General features: G+C 45.7%; 1 protein-coding gene across 1 annotated transcript; it reads left to right on the top strand.

Moving 5' to 3' along the window:
* Positions 1 to 501: 501 nt before the first annotated feature.
* Positions 502 to 24,437, top strand: Jaml (junction adhesion molecule like). Its single transcript, XM_048343920.1, has 9 exons — positions 502 to 947; positions 5,735 to 5,798; positions 9,194 to 9,348; positions 11,357 to 11,582; positions 15,041 to 15,153; positions 15,975 to 16,212; positions 19,270 to 19,393; positions 22,345 to 22,402; positions 24,041 to 24,437. Exons 2-9 carry the CDS (start codon positions 5,756 to 5,758, stop codon positions 24,203 to 24,205), a joined length of 1,122 nt encoding a protein of 373 aa, XP_048199877.1. The 5' UTR covers positions 502 to 947; positions 5,735 to 5,755; the 3' UTR covers positions 24,206 to 24,437.
* The last annotated feature ends 273 nt before the right edge of the window (positions 24,438 to 24,710 follow it).

The following is a 24,710-nucleotide window of genomic DNA, read 5'->3' as shown; positions in this document are numbered from 1 at the left end:
TTCTCAGTGGTGTGCTGGAGCCAGCTCCCTGCAGGAGCTGGTAATTAAATTTTAGAAATTTTGTGAGTTAGTTGTTAAAACTGTTGTGGTCTTGAAATGTGCCATAGTGGAGATATTGAGGAGAATCAACAAATACTTTTCAAATGATACAGACAAGTTTTATAAAAATGAACATGCCCATCTTGGTTAAAACAATCATACCCAAGACTTAAAGCAAGAATCTTGAGAACATTTACTTTGAAAGACAGAGACATCTTAAGGTGAAGAAGCCTTCAATTCTTATCTAGAATGAGCCATCTCCTAGATTCCCTAGGAGAATAAGTGGGAGCCTGTTTGCTAGAAATGCTGGTTGTCCACAGGTGGAAGACTAGGAAACCATGCACATCTTTAGAAACGGGGCATTGGGCGACTGCCTGTACCATATCTCTGTATTGGGGCCGTGCGTGTGTGTGTGTGTGTGTGTGTGTGTGTGTGTGTGTGTGTGTGTGTGTGTGTGTGTAAAGGTTGCTATATCTTAAAGAGAGCCAAATGTTTTATGTCAGTCTTCCAATTACTGCAGTTTTGTTTGCATGCTGTTGATTTCTTTCTCAGCCGATGTTTGCCTAATGCCATTCAAGATCTTGCCTATAAAAAGTTTGTAATCCAAATCAGGACACCATTCCTACAGAGCTCTGGGACGTGAGGTTCGCCACCGTGAGTTGAATATCATCATATACCTTTTCAGAATGAAAACGTAAGTAAAAATTGGGTACTGGGCCAAATGACTGAAAGGAGAACCTTGATTTAGAGGTTCCTGTTTGTGCCTCTTGCAGCTATCTCAGAATGCACGCACACATGTGGTCTGCTTTGAGCCTGACCTCATGTGCAGGCAGAAGTCTCTTCAGTTGGTGGAACTGTTGTGGTGAGAGACCTCAGTGCGTCGCGTCTTCTGGGCACTGTCATCTTGGGTAAGCAGTGACTTTGTGTGTCGTGAGCCAGGATTTGAACTTTTCTCAGAAGGCTTGTTTCTCGCCCCGAGGCAGGCTGGTTGAAATGGCTGCCCTTTGGAGTAGAGGCCAGTTACAGAGATGTCAGCCTCAGCGGGGGCACGGTTGTAAGGTATTCCAGTAGGTGAAGTTTTAGTTTCTGTAGCGTAATTTATGTCAAGGTCCTCAGGAAAAAAAATGCAGGAGGAGGATTGCTCACAGGTGGTTAGGGGATCTGACCTAGAACAGGGATAGATTTCCCTAAGGAAATATTTAGCTTGACACAAAAATAAACAAGGAGATCAGTGATAACGCTTTAACTTCCTTCCAGCTTTCTCCTTCTCTCTTTCCCTCCCTTCCTTTCTCTTTCTCTCTGTCTTTCTTTCTGTCTCCCTCTTTTTTTCTCTCTTTCTGAGACAAACGGCGTAGCCTAAACTCTTCCTGCTTCAGCCTCCTGATTGCAACTTCTGGTACTACACAAGTGTGTGGGATTACACAAGCCTAGCAAGGCTTCAGCTTTTGTCTATTGCTTTATATAAAGCTGTGACTGCTGTCCTTGAGCTCACAGAAAACTTTGTCCTCATTTTTTTTCCTCCATGCTAGACAAATCAATATTTAATCTTGCCTACCAAATCTTCTAAAAGAGCTAAATTGTGGTCCTTTCTCATCGCACCTGACCTCAGGAGGGACTGATACAATTACCTGGTTTTGAGGGAGCAGGAGCATATAGTTGATTCCAAGGTCCCATACACGTAGAGCATCGGTGGTTGTACCCTGGACTGTATAACAGAAGCCACGTAGCTGGCATCCCAGTCTGTATTATGTGGTCTTGGGAGGAAACATGAAGGTGAATTTTAAGAGGTTTGCATCTGGAGTGATTACATGAACATATATACCTTGAAACATCTGAGACCCTAAAGGTACAAGGAATAGGTAGGAAGGCTGAGAGGACTTAGCGTAATGATAGAGTCGGCTATGAGTGAGGGGAAGCTGTCTCTTCTCAGTGAGTGATTGTCCAAACACTTGGCCCTGGAGATAGCACCTCTCCCTTTGTCATATTTGGGATCATTTTAATGTCCTATGTGGTTGTCTTATTATTGATAAGTCTTTTATTTAACATTTTTTTCTGTCATAATTATACCAACAATAGCTACCCATAATATATATTCCGTCAGTTATAGGAGAGGGGATCCTTATAGTCATACCCCTTGGGAGTGAGAAGAGGTATTTTCCAGGAGTTATGAGCCATGAGCTCAGGTCCAAACATTTGATAGAAATGTTAGATATCTTACTATGCATATTATTTCAATCATGTTGGGCGAGGAGACACATTGGTATCTGGAAAGAGAAGAAAGTGTATAGGTGAGAGTTGACATGGTCATCTATTGCCAGGGTGCTTAAGGTGCTTCTGAATGCTTTTGAAAACTGAGATTTATTATATACATGTAATTCAGAATTTTGATGTGCATACACACATACATACACACACATACATACACACACAATTCAGAATATACAGTCATGAGTTGAGTAACATTCTAGTCCATGATAACCAAAATATGACAGTGGTCCCTTCTGCCCGCCGACAGTGGTCTCTTGAGATTATCTAGTGATGTTGCCATCTCTATTTAAGTGCACACTATGATGCTTGCACAAGGACAAATGACATAGTCTGCAGAATATATCACCATCACTAAATGACATACAACTATAAGCATATATGTATATACATACATGTATCTGTATACACACAGAGAGTTACATGTGTGTCTACACAGAGATATGTATATAAGAATTTATGACTCTTTTACCATTAACTCGGAAATTTAAACTTCAGTGTTCTTGGTGAATGCCCAGAGTGTCGGGATCTCACGTGACAAAGTGCCCAAGCGCTCCCTTGTACCTCACATCATGCCGTCCCTTGAGTGGTACGTCGGTACCTTGCTTGGCCATCTGGAGATTATAGTCTTAATGAATGTAGTAGAGATCAGGCTTAATCGGATAGTCCCACAAATAAATAATTAATCAGAAGTTGTAGCAAGTGCTTAAACTCAAGTAAAGATAACTAGTACCATTAAGGTGTGGCGAGGGGGCTCTAACCTAGGATGAGGAGATGTTTCCTTGACAAAATGACACTTAACTCTGCATCTGAAAGATGAACAGGAGTGAAGGAGATAGAGGAATAAGCAATGAATGTTAAGAGGCTGTCCAGCCAGGACGAGTCGATTAATTTTGTTTTGATATGTAAAGTACAGGGAAAGTTGGCTCTAAAATACTGATTACTTTTACAAAGAAGGAGAAGCAGGATAGTGTGACGACACTGGCTCTGGTCCAGATTTCCTGGGTTTGAATCCTGGCTTCTTGCTAGATTCTTAGGCAAGTCATTGTATTTATCTGGGGCTCAGTTTCTTCTTCTGAAAACATCTCTGTGTTGTGGGGAAGATTAAGTGAGTTAATATGTAAATTTCTCAGAGCCTAGTATATAGCCCTCTGACATCTCTTTTTTTTTTTTTTTTTTTTGGCAAGTCTTGGGCTTGGACTCAGGGCCTGAGCACTGTCCCTGGCTTCTTTTTGCTCAAGGCTAGCACTCTCCACTTGAGCCACAGCGCCACTTCTGGCCATTTTCTGTATATGTGGTGCTGAGGAATCGAACCCAGGGCTTCATGTATACATGAAGGCGAGCATTCTTGCCACTAGGCCATATCCCCAGCCCCCTCTGACATCTCTTGTAGTTCTCTATCAATTAGGAGAAAAGTCGAATCTTTTAATGTTGAAGATGAGGTCTAGAGAGACCGATTGTCCCAAATATCAAATAATCATTAGAAGGTCTGAGCTTGGGGAAAAATTAAGACAAAACAAAACAAAACAAAATGAAAAAAGCCTCCAACCCAATGCTCTCGCTGCTAAAACCATTGCTTCTGTCTTCACACAGAGCTTTAGTGATGCGCTTGAGTATTTATTTAGGGTCGAAAGCAGGTATCTTCTATTCACCGGATTGCACATTTTCTAGAATGTGTTTCAAGGTGCTTGGGTGTGGCTTTCAAATGAGTCGGGCATGGAAAATAGATTCAGTCTTTTTCAAGTTGTAGATTTCCTTCTCTAATAAGAGTAGTGGAGTGGCAGGATGCCTTGAAGTTGACTTCAACGTAATGGTCACATTGTTAGTAATGAACATTTGCCTGGCATGTACAAAGCACGTTACAAGTTCTATAGCACAAGAATGGGACACAAATACTAATAAGGGTCCTGTCCTTGAGAGTGTAGAAACTTGAGTGGGAGTTCATGACAGACATGTAAATCAGCTATCACTCCTCCGCACAAACGAAACATTGCTGGGAAGGAAATGTTTGCGTGCCAACTGCTTGCTGTCTGCTGGGTGGAGGAAGGAACAGAGTTAGCTCCCCAGGAACAATTCATCCAGAAGGGATCAGGATCTCAGAGGAGCTGACAGGATGAACTAAAGTTAGGATGTGCTATAAAGGAAGCCTGCCGGGCCATCATCCACGTCTGTGTGGAGTAACATGGGCTGCATGGAACGGGAATAAGGCTATGGCTGTCTCCGAATCTGTATTTTCATTCGAGTCATCGCTGTCTGGTGTCACTTAACGTGAACCCTGATATATCTAGGTCAGCGATTATTGTCTCCATTGTTAGAGTGGGATTCAAAATGGAAACTGCAAAGTTGTTTCTAGTTCACTGGGATTCATCTTTTGTGTTCTTGCAAAGGCCGAATTGGGAACCTTCCCCGGTGCTATGAACTTGTTTTCTGTTTGAGTTATAGAATATGAGACTTTTGATGGTAACATCCCTCTTTCCAAAGCACCACTATTTGTGAAAACCGATTCCTGCCCTGTTATAGATGAGCAAGCTGAGGTTCTGTGAAGTCCGCTGGGATCTAAAGAAGAAAACTGAATAGTTTGACCCTGGTTTGCAGGTGGAGGATCTTGTTGATTAGACAGGTAAGAAGTGTCTTATGAAATCACATTTTACAAGTGAAAATGGTCAGGAGGGGCAGTTTGCTGTTAATTCAATAAGGAGACCATTTCTCCTAGTTCATTCTGAGATGGAATTCTTCCAGTGGCAGGATAGCCATGGATCTATCTATAGGGATCACATTTGTGATTGTTATACTGGCAGGTAGGAATCCGAGATTTGTTGTGGGATTAACTCCCTGGTGTCAGGGTTCTCCTGTTTAGCTATAAAATTTTGTGGCCCTTGTCTATAGCAGTGAATCTTGCTCCAGGAGCTGATAAATATACTGTAATTAATATCATAAAGATAATAGATACTAAGGGTTGGAGGCATGATTCAAGTAGGAGAGCAACTGTTAGTAAACACAAAGCCCTGAATTCAATCCCCAATATTACAAAAAAGAATAGTATGTATAGTCATGTGCATCCACACAAGAACATATATGAAGGTGTTAGAGAGAAACACTGTTGCACATGCACTGTCTAGTTCTCAATTCTGCTTCCGTTGTCCTCCCCTAAAATATTGGAAAAATTCTGAAGATCACCATAGACCTCTTATGTGGCTTTTTGCATCCTAAATTTCAAAAATATTCTTCACTGAGTTTGAAATTTCCCTGTCTTTGTGTGTCCTCTCTTGCCCACGTGAGCTGAGCCTTCTTCATATGTATAAAAGCCTATGTACCCTAGGCTTGCCTTGATCTTGAGATTCAGCCCAGTGAGGCACTCCCTATTGGTTTGTTAAATTTATGGACTTCTCTTGACATGATTTTCTGATTGTTTTTTTCTTTTATTTTAAAGTTGAAAAGTTTTGAGTGCAGCATGTTTTGCCCACTGATTACCACTCTGATTGCAGTGTTGCCGAGTAAGTAGAAGCCAAGGGAGCAAGGGTGGAGTCGGATTTATCTACGTCTCATGCGTTTTCAAAAGTCTGTTGTATGTATTTTCTTTTTTTTTTTTTCAACAGCAAAAGAGATGGTTTATTGTACACGCGTCACATTCAGCCACAACTATGAACAGAACTAGTCAAAAATGTCACAGGTCCAGGGCACAGGGCCATCAGGGGATGCTCGATTCTGAGCAACGTGGGTGTCTTTCAGAGATTGTCTTGGCGATGGAAGTTCTAGATCCACAGGGAAATGGCAGACAGCGGCTTGCAGTCCAGCTTGTATCAGCGTCCGGGCCTATGGCATTCCTTATTTCTGCTCCTCAGGCCTTGACGTGTGCACAAGTTGCTTACTCGGACCTCTGCCTCATCTTTCTTCTTTTGCGCTCCAGCCTGCACGTTTGCTTCTTCTTCCACTTGGCTCTCATGGCACAGTGGCTCCTAGGAAGATGGTGCTAAGGCCGAGTGTTGTATGTATTTTCAATTCCTTTTGACTTGTGAAAATGGAAACTTGGAACTTTATGGTTTTGCTGAATCAGGTGTTTTGTAGGAAACTTTTGAAGAACTGAGTCTTTCTCTAGTTCTGTCAGACACGGAATGTCTTTGGGTTCCTCTTGAGTGCTCTTGGATCTTCCGAGACGAAGCAAGTTTCTCTGTGGCATTCCTGTACTTTAACCACAGCTACTCTCCCATGGGAAACTGAAATTGTTGCAGACTAGCCCAAGACCCCTTTCACTGTTCCCCTGCTTTATCCACCGCAGCCATCTTGTAGTTCCCAAACACAGAACAGTGCTTCTTAGTACATGGTGGTTTCCTTTGCCTGGAAGCTTCCCTTTATTTCTCCAGCAAGCCTGCCCCAGGCTTCTTTACCCCCAGGTTTCCCCTTAAACTCCACTTCCTTCTACAAAGACTGTTCTGGCCTTCTCATTCCTTACCCAAGTGTCCATAGCTGCTTCCTGTTGTTGCTTTTCCCCCACTTCTTCCTTTTTTTCTTTCCTTTCTTCCTCCCTCCCTCTTTTCTCTCTCTCTTTCTTTTCTTTCCTTGTTTATTGCCAGTCCTGGGCCTTGAACTCAGGGCCTGAGCACTGTCCCTGGCTTCTTTTTGCTCAAGGCTAGCACTCTGCCACTTGAGCCACAGCGCCACTTCTGGCCGTTTTCTATATATGTGGTGCGGAGGAATCGAACCCAGGGCTTCATGTATATGAGGCAAGTACTCTTGCCATTAGGCCATATTCCTAGCCCTCTCTCTCTTTCTTGTTGTTTGTGGGGCTTGCATTCATGGCCTAGGTGCTGTCCCTGAACTCTTTTGCTCAAGGCTGGCACTCTACCACTTTGAGCCACAGTGCCACTTCCTTCTTTCAGCCTTTCTTTCCCCTGTCTTTCTCTTTATTCTGTAGATACAGCTTTACAGGGAGAAGAAATTAGACACTTTGTCTTCAAAAACGGTTAATTATTTATTGATAGGCAGGCAGATAGAAACACAGGTAGACAGATAGATGATAGATAGATAGACAGGCAGGCAGGCAGGCAGATAGGTAGATAGATAGGGTCCCATCTTGTATCCCAGGCTGGCCTCCAACTCCCAATTATCCAAACTCTGCCTTCTGAGGGTTGGAATTACAGGTCTGCGTCACTACACTTGGCTCTTTATCATTATTCATTAAACCGTGGACAGTGAAGTAAACACTGACTCAGCAAAGCACCCAGAAGGCTTGCCTTTGCTTCAATTCTAGGCACTGCAGAGGGTGCCCTAACACATAGACACATATATGTATGCACATGAGAGTGCTGTATGTTGGGGATTTTTTTTCCCCCCACAGAACCAGAAGTGAAGCAGCCTGCATTTGTTTGCCCTTCCATCCAGGCAATTGCCAATCCAACTCTTATGTGCAGAGACTTGATGTCACCATGGGGTCTTGCACTTTTTTTGTGTGGTATTAGAGGTTGAATTCAGGGCCTTCTACTTGTTTGGTAGGTGCTTTTCCCCTTCAGCTATGTCCTTCGCCCATTTGCTGTAGTTATTTTGGGGACAGGGCTTTGTGCTTATGCCTGGGCTAGCCTGGTCCACTGTCCTCCTACCTATGATTCCCACATAGCTGGTATGACTGGTGTTCACCTTCACTGCCCAGGTGTTGGTTGAGATGAGGTCTCACTAACTTTTTGCCTAGGTTGGCCTTGAACTGCCAGATCTCCGTTTCCTGAGTTTATACATTATAGATCTGCTGGGATTTTATGGCTCTGTGTGAGGGAGTAGGCTCCCCTTTTCTTCAGATACTTCTACTAATATTGTTTTTCAGGCCTCAGTTTTTCTTTTCTTTGGTTGCTGCTGTTGCTTTTTAGCTTTTTTCCACTTAGTTCTCCAGACAGTGCTTTTAATGTTAAATTCGCCTTGCACACTTTTAACCACACGTGCGTGTATGTGTGCACACACACATACACAGTTGCTCAGCTCTTCCTTAGGAAAATTCCAAATAATTGTTGGAGTGGCTTTTGATTTCCTTCAAAATAGCTCTGTCCAAAGGGTTTAGAGTTTATATTTTCTTTTCCATCCTTCCTACTGTGTGAGCCTGCTGTTGAACAGGAAGTTAGCTCTCTTCTCTCAGGAAAACAGCTTGGATGAAAAAACTGGCACTTTTTTTTTTGTTCATTCCCATATGTGTTCTCTTGGCTCTTCTTTGATATGGGCTGGGCAGTATCTAAATTTGTCTCTCTTGACTTTGTTGTCGTTGTGCATAGAGCATATGTTGTGAAAAACAAAAATGTCCTCCTCGTGGTTTCCTCTGTTAGAGACCTCTTGTAATTTCTGGCGCCACAGATAAGGTAGAGGGGTTCATGTGTGAGCAGTCTAGGGGCTGAGAAGCCAGGGACACGAGCTAGCAAAGCTGGTGAGCAGGAAAGAGGGCAAACCCAAAGGAAACTCAAGGGAAGGCTGTGCTCTACTCTGGCCTACGTACAAGGATCTGCACTGTAGCCAGTCAGCAAAAGTAGAGATAAGCTTTTGTGAAGGAACTTTTCCACAGGAGGAAGAAAACAAGTTGATGGTCAGAAAAGACAGATTTCAGGACTTCCTTTCTTAGAAAGGTTGAGAGGAAAAAATTCTTGAAAAGTAGAAGAGACTAGCTAGGAGAAGAGATCCAGATAGCATTGGTTACAATGTGAAGATTGCCAAGCCCTTCACACTTGAACCACGCAGATACCCAGAGGATCTTTCTCTTACCTGTGGGGAGGCCATGGCAGCTGGCGTGATGGGCCTCTGAGTGTGTATTCTGTGCTGGAGCATAGGAAGAGGGGCTGTCTAATAGTTGGTAACTGATGCGTCTGCTGTTGGGGATATTTGTATAAATGAGACGTCCTCTTGCTTTTGAATGTCATAGGTTGTGCTTTGAGCCTGAGTGACTTGATTGTTTCCTCTCCTGAGCTAATGGTCCACGTGGGTGATTCGGCCCTGCTGGGATGTATGTTCCAGAACACAGAAGAGAAACCCCTGATCAAAGTAGACTGGATGTTCTCGTCTGGAGAGCGTGCTGAGGTAATGAGGAGGAAACCTCACTGTGGGTCGAGGCTCCTGGCTGCTGGTGTCAGGAAGAGGAGGGGAGAGACGGAAACCATCATCGGGTACCATAAGGTGGTAGTGCAAGAACTTGGGTTTCAAAGGATGTCATCACTAGGCCTCCTGCTAGCTCAGATACTTGGCTGTATAATCCACAGGGCATTGCCCACCTGTGCTGAGCTTCAGCTTCCTGAGCTGTGAAGAAGAAGACAATCATAACCATGGCAATGCTCAACTTTCAGGTAGTTGAGAGGCTGAGGGGAGATGGGCACACGAAGTTCTTTTCATTTCCTTTCTCTTGACCTTTGTAGAGTAGGGCAGGTGGGTGAGAGGGGTAAGTTCTGTGGTCTAGATAGAAGAACTCTGAGCTAGGCATACGAAAAATGGTGTGTGTGTGTGTGTGTGTGTGTGTGTGTGTGTGTGTATAGCGGGTAGGTTCTTTCAGTATTCTACTGTCCTGGAGAATCATCTTTGCACCTTTGAATCTGCTTGCCGTGTTGGGGTTAGCAGCTGCAGCAAGCTGGGTGAAGGTCTCTCATGGAACTCTTGGAGTAAGAAGCAGTATGAGTGGGCTGGGGATATGGCCTAGTGGCAAGAGCGCTTGCCTCCTATACCTGAAGCCCTGGGTTCGATTCCCCGGCACCACATATATAGAAAACGGGCAGAAGTGGCGCTGTGGCTCAAGTGGCAGAGTGCTAGCCTTGAGCAAAAAGAAGCCAGGGACAGTGCTCAGGCCCTGAGTCCAAGGCCCAGGACTGGCCAAGAAAAAAAAAAGAAGTAGTATGAAGCCTCATCAGAGATTCTGTGGAGAGACTTGGATGTCAGAATCATTCATGAACAAGGTCTCTAGTAGTTTTATTTTATTGCTACTACCAATAAAATCCCAGTGTTGGCAAATGAAATACTGTTTTTGTAACTCAAAGCATATTTCCTGTGATCTCTGCAGTACTGCCCTCGCTTCGATTTTTGTTATCAGAGATCATAGCTATCATGGAAGTAGAATTTTATATATATATATATATATATATATATATTTTTGGCCAGTCCTGGGCCTTGGACTCAGGGCCGGAGCACTGTCCCTGGCTTCTTCCCGCTCAAGGCTAGCACTCTGCCACTTGAGCCAAAGCGCCGCTTCTGGCTGTTTTCTGTATATGTGGTGCTGGGGAATCGAACCTAGGGCCTCGTGTATCCGAGGCAGGCACTCTTGCCACTAGGCTATATCCCCACCGGAAGTAGAATTTTTAAAAAAGTCCCCAGGGTACTTCTCCCAGTCTGCAACTATTTCCTGTTGGTGATTCCTTTTGTGTTGTGATGTACTGGCTAGAAGGAGGGCAGAAATGAGAGGAGGGCGGCCAGCACACTGGGAATACCACCCCACAACAGCACAGGGATTAACTCATGCATCTGAACATCATCTAACTGCGGGCCAAGGCACAAAGGAGGGTGAAAAGGAGGGATGGATATGAGTTTGAATCCCCAGACCGATTAGATCTTCAGAGTGGGTGTTACAAGAAATAAAGAAATAAAAATGTGTGTACTGCCAGATACTGGTAGCTCATGCCAGGAGGCTGAGATCTGAGGATCATGGTTCAAAGCAGGTCTGGCAGGGAAGTCTGTGGGACTCTTACCTCCAATAATCACAGAAAAAACTGGAAGTGGCACTGTGACTCCAGTGATAGATAGAGTGCTAACCTTGAGTGAAAAGGATCTCTGGGACAGTGCCCAGGCCCAGAGTTCAAGCCCCAGGACTGGAAAGAGACAAACAAATGTGTGAACCATATTTCTCTATTCGCCTTTGTAGAAAATGAGTCACAGAGTTTTGTATAGGCTAGAACATTGTCTGATGTGTTACTATTGCTATTACTATTAACTGGGTACTCACATTTTGGGCTGCTGCTGCTGATAGTTATGTTGTTTACACATATCAGGGTCTTGTGTCGAGCTCCTCTTTTGATTTTTTCCCCCCTGATGTTGTGTTGTCCTTCAGAGTGAATATGTGCTGTATTATTATTCCAACCTCAGCGTGCCTACGGGGCGCTTTGAGAGCCGGGTGCGCCTGGTGGGCGACATCTTGCACACTGATGGGTCTCTCCTGCTTGAAAATGTACAAGAAGATGACCAGGGATACTTCACCTGTGAAATCCGCAGGAAGGGGGAGAGCGTGGTGCTTAAAAAACAGGTGCGGCTGCATGTGCTGCCAGAGGAGCTGAAAGGTACGGGGGACACGGACTTGGAGGGGGGCTGGGGGCAAGACAGCCTTGTGGAAGAGGCAGGGGAAGTGATTTTGTTGAACCAATGCCAGCCTTTGAGTTAAGTACTTAACCATGGGATGAGTCGTCAATAAGTTGTAACTATTTTAATAAAAAGCCATGATCATTATTAGTTTAAGCGTATTTTCTCTTCACAAGACTCTGCGATGGTCACATTGTCTTTTCCACTCTACAGATGAGGTGACCGTGGCTCAGAGAGGTTCAATGATTTGCCATAGTTATTAAATGACCTAGGAACAGCAAAGTCAGCGTCTCTGACGACAAAGTCCATCCTTATATTACTGTACACAGATGCCTTCTATCAGTCAGCCACATCAATGCCACCTCTACATTTTATAATTACCTATGTTAGGGTTTCTGGGAATTATAAAAAGAAGTGAGCAGATCTCTAACGTATTCACACCTCATTTCCCATCGCTACATGGAGAAAGTGATTCCAGTAGGTTGGTAGTTTTAAAATGAGCCCCCTGGAGAAGGCTCGACCTCTGGCAGCACAAAGAGTGAGAAGAGGGGAGAGGGTAGCAGGAAACCTCAGCTAGGACCCCTTTCTCCCCCCTGCATTGCAGCTAAGGTTCTCTTCCTTTCTGTTTCTCTCCACTGGGCTTCCAGAGCAGACTTTGAGAGTTGGATTCTGCTGCTTTGAAACAATCTGAAAGTGTGAACTGGAATGACCCAAGTAGTTTTCAATAGTAGGGATGGTTTCTTATCTAGAGTTGATGACATACCTGGGAAGCAGGTATGTGCTATGGCTAGCTAACATGCCTGGTACGTAGACAGTTGAAAGACTCCACTTTTAAATGCAATTTTCAGCTATTGTCATTGCATTTGAAAAACAGCTCCGTTCTTAAGGTGTTGATGGATTCAGTGGGAAGTTCCTTTGGGGTGAATTTTTTTTATTGCTTTTAAAATAATTCCTTCTATTGAGTTTGGAGCTCATAATATTTTCTTTTGCTTTCCTTCCCTTGTGGCTATATCTCCCACTGGGCAAGAAATTTGGATGAAAGATCACCTTATGTGCTTCATTTGTTCTCTCATGAGTTTGCTTATTGCTCTTTTGAAGGAACTACTTACAGTCTAAACTTGTGTCTCCCCATAAACCTTTCATTTTTTTCCTTCTTCCCTCTTTCTGTCTCTCTCCCCTCTCCCACCCTCCCTCTCCTGGCCTCAAACAGTCAAGAAGGTGGATTAACTCTCAGAAAGAGAAGAGGGAGAAGGTCCTGCTACTCCTGACTCTGTTCCCCCCCCCCTCCCCACCCCCCCACCCTCCGCCCCAAGTCATGGCAGATGTAAGGTTGGCCAGAAAGGAACCTGCCCCATGGTTCAGGCAGAGAAGGGTTTATTGGGAGGAGAGCAAACTGCCAGCCCACACAAGATGGAAGTTCCGGGGGAAAGAGGGAAAGGAGAGAAAGAGGAAGAAAAGGGGAGTAAAGGAGAAAAGGAAAGAGAGAAAGATAAAAGAGAGCAAGAGAGAGTAAGGAAAGGAAAGGGAGTGGGGACTTGTATTGAGCCGGATTATATAGAGAAAGACGGGAGGTATGGCTAGCTGGATTGATGTGACCTCAGAGAAGGAGGAGGTAACTGCCTCAAGGTGTGCCAGTTACCTAGGTAACACAGGTACTGGGCACAGACTTACATAGGGGCATCTGCGTGAAGCCATCCGGTGGGGGACCTTACAGTTAGTGTGTATGGGGCATTATGGAAGTCAGAAACTTCATGCCTCTAGTTTTCTTTTCAGGAACCTCTTAGAGCAACTTAAGCACTAAACATATGGTGAGGTCAGCTGCTTAGACTATTAGGCAGAAGGAAGGGCCTAGGGTTGGAAAGGCAGAAACAGTGGGAGGGGTCTCATGAAGGGAGAGTCAAGGAAGGAGAGGTCAGGATTGAAACAGAAAGAGACGTCAAGGGGAAAAAAGCTCCCCACTAGCTTGGCCTAATTCACAAACAAATCTTGTGACCTGTACTAAAGCCAGAACTAAGTCCTAAGCAAGTCCCGAGACAATTTATAAAAATAAAAGAACTTGAAGAAAGTCAGTAATGCATTTCTTTTTTCAGAACTAGTGGGTTAAATAGAAGAATGGGAGTTTTTCAACTTTCCACTTCCTGTTTATGTTACATAGATGTGGGTGTCTTAAGTTGAAGCACAGAAAGTGGGGGAGTTAGAGACCTATTCTTTTTTTTTTAGAGCTAGTTCTTTCTATGTATCCCAGGCTGGCCTTGGCTCTTGCCTTAGCTGCTTATGCACATGGCTTGAGACTTTTTGTCCTTCCTTCCTTCCTTCCTTCCTTCCTTCCTTCCTTCCTTCCTTCCTTCCTTCCTTCCTTCCTTCCTTCTTCCTTCCTTCCTTCCTTCCTTGCTTTTCTTCTCTTTTTTTGCCAGTCCTGGGGCTTGGACTCAGGGCCTGAGTACTTTCCCTGGCTTCTTTTTGCTCAAGGTTGAGCCACAGCACCACTTCTGGCTTTTTCTATATATGTGGTGCTGGGGAATCAAACCCAGGGCTTCATGTATGCCAGGTGAGCACTTTACCTCTTGGCCGTATTTCCAGCCCCTCTTTTCTTTTCTTTTGGAACTTGCGAGTCCTGGAACCTGAATTAATGATCTGGGCATTCTTCTTTTTACTCAAAGCTAATGTTCTGCTACTTGAGTCACATCCCTATGTTCAGCTTTATGCTGGTTAATTGGAGATAAGAGCCTCATGGTCTTTCCTCAGCTCTCAGCCTCCTGAATAGCTAGGATTACAGGTGTGAGCCACCAGCACCTGGCTTTCTATGCTTCTGCAATGCACACTTGATGCAGAGTTGGAATTCATGGGAAGGATTCTAATAAAAAGGAAAGAGAGCTGGGTGTCAGTAGCTCACACCTATAATCCTAGGTACTCAGGAGGCTGAGTTCTGAGGATCATGGTTCAAAGCCAGCTCAGGCAGAAAAATCCCCATGAAAGTGATTCTCTTACCTCCAATTAGGTTCTCAAAAACTGGGAGTGGTGCTGTGGCTCAAAGTGGCAGAGTGCTAGCCTTGAGCAAAAGAGCTCAGGGACAGTGCTCAGGTCCTGAGTTCAAGTCCCATGAATGACAATAAAAAGGGGAGGGGTGGGGGGAGAACAAAGTTAAAGGTAGCCAGAAAGAGTTTATTGCAGTATAAAGACAGAAGAGCTATGCGACTGGATGTTTGCGGGTAGTTATTCTGTTATCATTGAGGACGCTGTGTTGGATTGAGTGAAAGGCCTCTGAGTACTTTGCCCACATAGAATCAATCACCGGATCACCTGTGAAGGGAAGATGACCAGTGTTTGGGAGTGACAGTGATTTTTGCTGTTGAAGGTCTTTGGTTAAATATTAAATCTTCTAGAATTTCTATAAGTTATACCTTTAGGGTCTGATGGGGTTGACTGTTCTATCCCTTAGAGTTCGAGATCCATGTGGGTGATTCGGCTCAGATGGGATGTGTTTTCCCGAGCACAGAAGAGAAACGAATGACCAAAGTGAGGTGGATGTTCTCTTCAGGACAGAGTGCCAAGGCAAGGAGGAGAAGACCTCATGGGGGGGGGGGTGTAGAAGCTCCTGGCTGGTAGTAGGACGGAGCAGGGGAAGAGGCTCAGTCACCAGGTGTCCTGTGCTGGTGGTCTTTGGCTTTGGAGCTTGTCAGACCTGGCCTCCTAGCTCAGCCTTTAAGGAGTGATGTGGTGTACATTACATTTTGAAAGGCTCATCTGCGAAGAATGGATTATAGGGAAGATTAAGCAGGGAGACAAAGTTCATGCAGGAGTCCAGATAAGAGAAGAGGGGGTGGCTGGGAGCAGACTTCGTGATGTGTTTTGAAGGTTGACATCATAGTGTTTGCTCTGGAGTTAGAGGTGAGCTGTTCAAGAAAGAAAGGAATGAAGGAGACTCCCATAATCTTTAGCCTGGAAGAAGCCAGTACCACTTACCAAAACAGGATGGACTGGAAGGAACTGGCTTGTAGAAACAATTAAAAGTTCAGTTTTAGGTGTGTTTCAGGTGCCAGTGAGAAATCCAACCGGAAGTGCTTTGGAAAGTTAAAAGTATGCCTTTGTTTTATTTGCTGGGTGCAGGTGAAAATCCTTTACTCCAGCTTCTTTAAATCTCCCTGTTTTGCTGGAACAGTTGTTCCTGGTTTGGTGATATTGTTCGCCAGTAGACATGGGATATATGTGTCTACTGTGTGTGTACGTGTGTACGTGTGTGTGTGTGTATGTGTATGCACAACTGTGTTATCCGGTACTTTCCAGTGGGGCTCAGTAGCTCTGAGGTGTTTGGCCTCCATCCCCACACCCCTCCCTTTCACTTTGCCACTTCTGCTTGTGCCTTTCCCTTCTAGGAGGAGGTTGTTTTACATTATGACCACAAATTCAGCAAGCTTGTGGGATACCCTCAGAGCTGGGGCCTCTTCCAGAACCGCGTAACCCTGGTGGGGGACATTTTCCACAATGATGGCTCCATCATGCTCCAAAGAGTGAAGGTGTCTGACCAAGGAGACTACACCTGCAGTATCTTCCTGGGACACCTGGTGTTCAGGAAAACCATCACGCTGCGTGTGATCCAGGAAGAGCCAAGATGTATGTAACATTTGATTGGCGGGGAGGGGGGTGGGGTAGGATGACAAGGACCACAGCTGGTAGCAGGGCCAGGACTGGAGTGAGGCCAGAAAGTTCAAGAAAACACAGAGGAAGTATCACTTCCAGCTGAGAGTGTACTTGCTATTCTCTCCTATTTTTCCTCTCTCTCTCTCTCTCTCTCTCTCTCTCTCTCTCTCTCTCTCTCTCTCTCTCTCTGTGTCTCTCTCTCTCAACCTGTCTTCCTTTGGTCTGGATTGTTTCACTCAAGTTCTGCACTGGTGCTAGCTAAGAAAGAGGGAGCTAGTTTACAGTGAACACTAACACTTGCCCACATCCTGGCTTCTGGTTGGTGTTGTCTACTGCTGTAACGATCTAAGAGTTCAGAGAAGGGCTGAGTTGAGTCTCAAGTTATTTTCACTTGATTTTCAGGGAGTAGCTATGTGCTCTGTAGCAAAAGGGAAAATAACCTTGAGCTGGTAAGAGACAGGCAGGGATGGAAAAAAAAATAGAGGGCTTTTCCGATCACAGGTTCTGTATTCTGGCAAACCGTGTGCATCAAGGCCAATAGTGGAGAATAAAGACTCGATTGTGATGTCTGAGAAAGGTTGGTCAGTGAGGGGTTAACGTGAAACTGAAGCTCAGTTAGCAGTCAGGATGTGGCCTGTGGACTTGGCCTCCCATGAAGATCTTCAGGCCTTGGCTGCAGTTGGCTGGGGGTGGGGGAGATAGCAGTAGATGGAGAGATGCCTCAAGGCCCCTCCACCACGGGCAGGGCAGCCTCTAGATAGCAGAGTCCCACCTGGAGAGAGAGGCACGACATGTGGGTTTCTTAAAGCACTTCCATCCACTTCGCAGAGAAAAACCAGACCATAGAGGGGGTACACTGACTTTTGAGGCCTCCCCACCCACAGACATCGTTACTCCTGCCCTGCCCAGCCCTGGGGAGAGGAGTGAAGCTAGAACTTGGCACTTTGTTTTGTTTTTGTGCCAGTCCTGGGGCTTGAACTCAGGGCCTGAGCACTGTCCCTGGCTTCTTTGTGCTCAAGGCTAGCACTCTGCCACTTGAGTCACAGCGCCACTTCTGGCTTTTTCTGTGTATGTGGTGCTGAGGAATGGAACCCAGGGCCTCATGTATACGAGGCAAGCACTCTACCACTAAGCCACATTCCCAGCCAGGCTTGGCACTTTCTAGGCAAGCATTTTACCACTTGAGCTATACCCTTAACCCATTTATTTACTTATTTATTTATCTTTACTTTTGAGATAAGATTTCACTGACTTTTCCCTGTCTGACCTCAAACTTGAGATTGTCCTGCCACCACCTCCCTTGTATCTGGGATTACATGCAAGAGCCACCACACCCACTATATCTTTGTTTTTCTTAAAATAGCTTTATAGTATTGAGATATAATTCACGTACTATACAGTTTTCCCCTTCAGAGTGCATAAATCAGTGCTTCTAATATATTCAGAGTTGTGGAACCATCACTACAATCAGCCAAATAGCTGCACTTGGTGTCTTCCTAGCTTATCTCCCTTTAAATTCTCACTGCACTGCATGCCGGATCTACTTCTGTCTCTGTTTTATCTTTGGTTACCAATACTATTTGAGTTATTCATCCTCAGCTTTCTTTACTTTGGTGGTTTAGGATGCCATAGTCTACATACATTCTATGTTGGAACACACACACATATACAAAATCATATACACACAAATACATTGTATATCTATCCCTTGGTATCTGTGAGATGTTGGTTCTAGGACTGTCCCCCCCCCACCAAAACCCATATGTAAACCCCTTATATAAAATGGCATAGATATACACTATGCTTTAAATCACATTTAGATTACAATATCTAATACAGTGTAAATAGTTGTTATGCCCTATTATTTAGGGGTTGGTGATAAGGGGACACAAATTTGTACATATTCAGCACTGATAAAAATTTTTCTTCTGAATATTTTAAATCTGCGTCTGGTGGAATCCATGTGAAGGGCTGATTGTGTATGTGTAGATAGGTATGCATGATGTGGATATATATGTGTGTGTGTATGTACACACACACCTACACACACACATACCACTCCACCCAAGTTCCCCTCAGCTCCTTCAGACACAGCATACTCAACCCTACCGCCATACCTCAGCCCATCCCTGCCAAGTCAAGTAGTGTCGCCACCAAGCAATGCCGTTGCGTAACTGGATGCTGGGGAGCTTGTCTTGATTCTTTCATTTCCTCTGATGTAAAATGTTAACAAGGGCTGACATTTCTCTGACTAACTTTTGATGCTATCTTCCTTCTAGGTCGTTACCATCTTCTGCTTTCTGTCTCTGTTTTCATTCTCAGCCTAAAGCACAAATCAGAACGTTTTGGTTCCACTTCCTGTAATCTTGCAGTGATTTCTCTGTTGTCATCTGCTCTCCATAAAATCAGGCACCTTTTTCTCTGTGCCTCATACAGACTTCTGTCATGCCACCGCTAGTAGTCCTGGATTCCTGTTTCCCGTTTGTCTCCCTCCTTGCCGGCAGGATTCTTGCACCATTCCTCTTTCTGATATCCTCTGTACTAGTGATGTCTGGCACAGGGAAAGTGTTTGATATATGTTTGTAAAGTGCCTCAGAGGCCCCTCTTTGGCACCAGAACCATATGAGTTGAATATGGTAGTCTGTACTCCATTCAAAAGAACCACTTGCTCATAGAAAAACCAGAATCCTATAAAGTGCCTGTTAGTCCTAGGTCATTTTGGCAATCTAGAATTTAAAGTAGGATTGTTAAGGAGGAAGGAAGGTCTACTATAGGTAAAACACTAGTCAAGTCTTCCTCCCACCTACCTTAATCTAGGGGCAAGTAAGGGGTCCAGACTTTGGTTCTCAGTGGAATGGGGATAGTGCTCCCAGTAGCCCAATATGGGGTCAGGTCTGGCCTTCTCCCCCTACTTCCTGACCTGGCTGCTCCTTTGTTGACATAGTGTTGTTAGGGCTTTGGGCTCTTGAGTTGTGAGACCCTCCCTTGTCATCTTTTTTCCCCCCCTTTCTCAAATGTTGGTGATTCCAGCAACTCCTGGACCCGAGGGCCTGGGCGGGAATCAGTTGGTGATCATTGTGGGGATTGTCTGCACCACTCTCCTGCTGCTCCCTGTTTTGATATTGATTGTGAAGAGGACCCACGGAAATAAGAGGTACCTGTCGTGGTTTGGGAGGGTAGGGGTGCAGGGCTACCTCTAACTGAAAGTTAAGGGTGATAGGGCCCTCATGTTGCAAAGTCACAGGTGGGGATTCAATGCCAGTAAGTCATCTCGTCACATTGGATGTCACTGTGGGTGGCTCTACCTCCTTTTTTCATTGTGCTTTCCTACACCAACCTTATTCACTCTGGTATTTGTAATGGGGTCCGAGGGTGGTGGCATCCCCCATCCCTCCAAGAGTCCACCACTCAGAGACAGTCTCAAGCAAAAAGATGGATTTATTGAGGAAGTAAAAAGTATAATGACCCACCAGGGTCACGGCCCAGACTCGGGAGCTGGAACCGCAACTGTGAAAAGCAGGCTGGCCCGCCAGGGCCACAGCCCAGACTTGGGAGCTGGGACCACGCGCCCCGGGCCACCCTCGGGGTCGGGTTATGAAGGCAAACGCCATATGGTCAAGCCTGCCACACGCAGGTGGCCAATGAGGTTACAACACTTACAGAGCATGCCAGGCTACACGCAGGTGGCCACTGGAGTTACAATCTATCTCATAGCAACTATTTGAACCAACCCATCGTTTTAGTTAGACTTGGCACATGGATTTGGCGGGGCTCACATGATGCAGGCGGATACGCCTACTCAGGGGAGGGCACAGGTTGAATCTTGAACCTTCCACACCTCAGGTGGTCAAGCAGTTTACATAATCTTATCACAGTGAAGGGGAACTTCCCTGGATTGGGCGGGGGAGATCTTAGTGGAGATGGAGTTGGCTTCTGCTCCCTTTAACTAATCTGAGATGGAGTCAATCTGATGCCCCTCAGCAGCCAATGATGGCGCTGGCCAGATCTGACCTCCATATTACAGTATTAAGAACATAAATCTTGGGCTGGGGATATAGCCTAGTGGCAAGAGTGCTTGCCTCGGATACACGAGGCCCTAGGTTCGATTCCCCAGCACCACATATACAGAAAACGGCCAGAAGCGGCGCTGTGGCTCAAGTGGCAGAGTGCTAGCCTTGAGCGGGAAGAAGCCAGGGACAGTGCTCAGGCCCTGAGTCCAAGGCCCAGGACTGGCCAAAAAAAAAAAAAAAAAAAAAGAACATAAATCTTGAACCAGGTGCCAGAACACAAATCTCTTCACCCCTGCCTGTAGTCCTAGCTACTCAGAAGGCTGAGATCTATGAACTGCTATTTGAAAACAGCCCAGGCATGGGCTGGGGATATGGCCTAGTGGCAAGAGAGCTTGCCTCGTATACATGAAGCCCTGGGTTCGATTCCCCAGCACCACATATACAGAAAACGGCCAGAAGTGGCGCTGTGGCTCAAGAAGCCAGGGACAGTGCTCAAGCCCTGAGGTCAAGCCCCAGGAACTGGCAAAAAAAAAAAAAAAAAAAAAAAAAAAAGTCAGAAGTGGCCTGTGGCTCAAGTGGTAGAACAATAGCCTTGAGCACAAAGAGGCTCAGGGACAGTGCCCAAGCCCTGAGTTCAAACCCCAGGACCAGCAAAAAAGAAAAGAACAGAAAATGCATCTTATATAAGAACTCTAGCAGTATCATTCACTGCTTGAGGGAAAAAAAAAGATTACTTTGTAGAGAAGGCTGAGAGAAGATCTCCTTGTGCAGCCATTTTACAGTGAGAACATACAACTTTACTATCAGAACACATGATAAAAAAAGATTTCTTTCTTTTCTTTTTTTTTTGTTGCCAGTCCTGGGCCTTGGACTCAGGGCCTGAGCACTGTCCCTGGCTTCTTTTTGCTCAAGGCTACTCTGCCACTTGAGCCACAGCACCACTCCTGGCCGTTTTCTGTATATGTGGTGCTGAGGAATTGAACCCAGGGCCTCATGTATACGAGGCAAGCACTCTAGCCACTAGGCCATATCCCCAGCCCCTAAGAAAAGATTTCTGCTTTGAGGAAAACTGTAGTTTCTTTGGTAGCTTATCGCTGACACACACACACACACACACACACACACACACACACACACACACTTTAATCTCTACTTCAGGCCAAAGAGGGGGGCGGGGTGCATTTAGAGACAGATGTGGGGCGGTTGGTCTAGAGAGCAAAAGTGAAGACCCCCAGAGGGGTCACAACACAGTTTGGGGTTGGGTGAGGCTGTGTGTCGCGGTGCTGGCCCACCCTGGGAGAGGCCCGGAGCACTCAGAGCTGTGGTCTCGTTGAACACGTGCTGCCCCCTGCTGGTTCACCCAGGTCCTCTTGGTGCTCAGCAATGTCAAGAGGATGAATGATAAAGTAGAACCTCACAGTCCCTATTCATTCATGTAAAGTTATATTGCCCATATTTCTTGTCTTTTTAATTTTGTGTGTGTGTGTGTGTGTGTGTGTGTGCGTGTGCGCGCTGGTGTTGGAGCTTGAACTCTGTCCTTCAGCTTTTTCACTCAAGGCTGGTGCTCTACCACTTGAGCCACGGCTCCATTTCCAGCTTTTGGTTGGTTGGTTGGGAATGAGCTTCTCATGGAGTCCTCCTGCCCAGATCTCAGCCTCCTGAGTGGCTAGGATCCCAAGTGTGAGCCTCTGGCCTCCGGTCCTGACTTTTTTTTTTTTTTAAAGTGAGCTCTCACTGTGTTTCCCAGGCTGGCCTCAAACGCCTGGGCTTACGAGATCCTCTTGCTTGAGCCTCCCTCTGAAGAAGCTGGGACTACAGGCACCCCCTTTCCCGTGCCCAGCGGCACTATACCTCCCACCGGAGACAGAAAGTTGTTAGAATGATAGCTGAGAAGTCAAAGCTGGGGTTCAGCCTAAACTCTGTCCAGAAGGGCTCCGTGCTCCCCACAAGAAGAGAGGTTTGGGTGGAACATCGTTCTAGAGAGCATCGTTCTCTCCTCCGGCCCCTTTTCACAGAGTGTGGTGGGGTCCCCATGGGGGCATGTGTGAATAGACAGTGCTGCTGCTTAATTCCACGCGCTTTTCATGCCTCGCAGGTCAGTAAACTCCACAGCCGTGGTGAAAAGCCTGGAGACGACGCAGAGGAAGACCGAGGTGAGAGACACCTCCGCCCCTTGCTGCCCGCCCCGGGAGGGGGAGGGGCCTGCACACTGGCCGGGGACACCCCGGAGATGCAGGGTGGCGCCTGTGTTCCTGGGAACCTGTCTTACTCATTGTATAGCAGGCTCACTTGGAGGCTTTAATTTCTGCAGTAAGAACTCCTGTGGAATGGGGTGGGGCAGGGTGGACTGGGCCAGGCCGGTACTGGGCAGCAAGCACGTATCCTGGGTAGCGAGAGGGCCACGTCAAAGCCCCTAGGCTGGGAACAGGAGACTCTCCCGCTCTTTCTCATCAAAATGAGGATCAGGACAAAGTTATCTAGCTTTCCCGCCTGACAGTATTGTTGTAAGGCTCAGAGGAGATGATGACAAGGCACTGTGTAAATGGAAAGGAGAATTACAGGCCCAGTGTGGTGACTCATTGCTGTGATTCCAGCTACTCAGGAGGTAGAGATATATCATATACATATATATATATATATATGCTGTACTTGGTTGTATGTGTGTGTATATACATGTGTGTGAATGTGTGTGTATATGTATGTATTGTACTTGTTTTTGTTTTATTTGTTTTTCTTTTGTTGCCAGTCCTGGGGCTTGGACTCAGGGCCTGAGCACTGTCCCTGGCTTCTTTTCTTGCTCAAGGCTAGCACTCTGCCATTTGAGCCACAGCTCCACTTCCAGCTTTTTTCTATATATGTGGTGCTGAGGAATTGAACCCAGGGCTTCATGTATACAAGTCAAGCACTTTTGCTACTAGGCTATATTCCCAGCCCCACTTCTGGCTTTTTCTATATATGTGGTGTTGAGGAATCGAACCCGGGGCTTCATGTATACGAGGCGAGCACTTTACCACTAGGCCATATCCCCAGCCCCTGTTTTTGAACAAGGTCTTGGTACTTTGTGCTTACCTCCAGCCCTTTGTGCTTCAGTTATTTTTCAAGCAAGTTCTCGCTCTTCTTGCCTGGGCCTGCCTCGGGCCACGATCCTCCTACCTTTGCCTCCCATGTAGCTGCAATTACAGACGTGTGTAATTACAGACATGTGTAAATTACAGACATGTGTACAGACCCAAGGACTCCTTTCCCTTTTTAGCTTTTTGAAACTCCTCTTTCAGTACTTACATTTCTGCCTTCTGGACTGTTTTCATCCCAAGGGTAGAATTTTCCAAAAAGGGCCATGTTGGTGCTCCTGAAGCCCAGGAAGTCCCAAGGACAGGACTGGGCGACAAGATTGTGAATCACAAAGAGACTGTGAGTGACAAGGTGTCCTCACTGATCTGGCATAAACCCTCTGAGAGATTTTCACAATTAGCTGCTAATTAATGCCATCTTGCCCCGACTCTAATTAGGAAGAAATATCTACAGAATGCAGGTCATTTAGCAAGGGAAGGGCTCCAGGCTAACCCTATGCCCACAGAAACAGAGACATTGGACTTGGGAACAAACTGTTTGGTTCTTAAGGTGGTGTTCTTTGCTAGGAAGGTAAGAAAGGCTGAAGAGCAAATGCTTGTTCTTGATGACAATTCTCTAGTGCCCCCCCCTCAGTTTACCAGCTTTGTTGATTGATGACCTGCTGATAGGAACTGATTTGCCTGATTCTTAGGAACGTTTGTATCACTTTTTCCCTCTAGAAACACATCTACTCTTCAATAGCTCCACAGGATGTGAAGGAGGTAGAACCAAGTGGACAGTCAGAGGCCACCTACATGATCATGGTGAGGATGGTTCTGGGCCCAGTGTCTGGAGCAGGTGGCAGAACTAGAAAGGATGTGGCAAGCTCTGGGTGGTGGGTGTAGCTAGAGTGGTGGGGGAGGGCTGATTACTAAAGGGAGAGATTTTTACAAATGGAAAGTCAGGGAAAACATGCTGTAGGTAGCAGTGTGTTCATTAAACTTGTCTTCATACTCTCAAGGATTACAGGTCATCACCAGAAAACACAGTGAGGACTAGGAATGTGGCTTAGTGGTAGAGTACTTGTCCAGTATTTGTGAAGCCCTGGGTTCGATTCTTCAGGACCATGTAAATAGAAAAATCCAGAAGTGGCATTGTGGCTCAAGTGGTAGAATGCTAGTCTTGAGCACAGAGAGGCTCAGGGGCAGTGCCCAGGCCCTGAGTTCAAGTCCTAGGACCAGCAAAAAAAAAAAAAGGTGAAAAATGGCGTTCCTTGGGAGTGAGGACAGGCCTTTGCCTCATTAACAGAGCCTCAATTAAACCAGACTTAATGAAGAAAGTGTGTTAGAATCATCAGACAAGATATTGTTGTCTATCAAAAGGTCAAAGCAGCCAGGACATAGGGGTGCG

Source organism: Perognathus longimembris, chromosome 3 (assembly GCF_023159225.1).
Source record: "Perognathus longimembris pacificus isolate PPM17 chromosome 3, ASM2315922v1, whole genome shotgun sequence".
Lineage (NCBI taxonomy): Eukaryota > Metazoa > Chordata > Mammalia > Rodentia > Heteromyidae > Perognathus > Perognathus longimembris.
The sequence above is the reverse complement of the archived record's forward strand: the minus strand, read 5'-3'. Positions and strand labels throughout refer to the sequence as shown.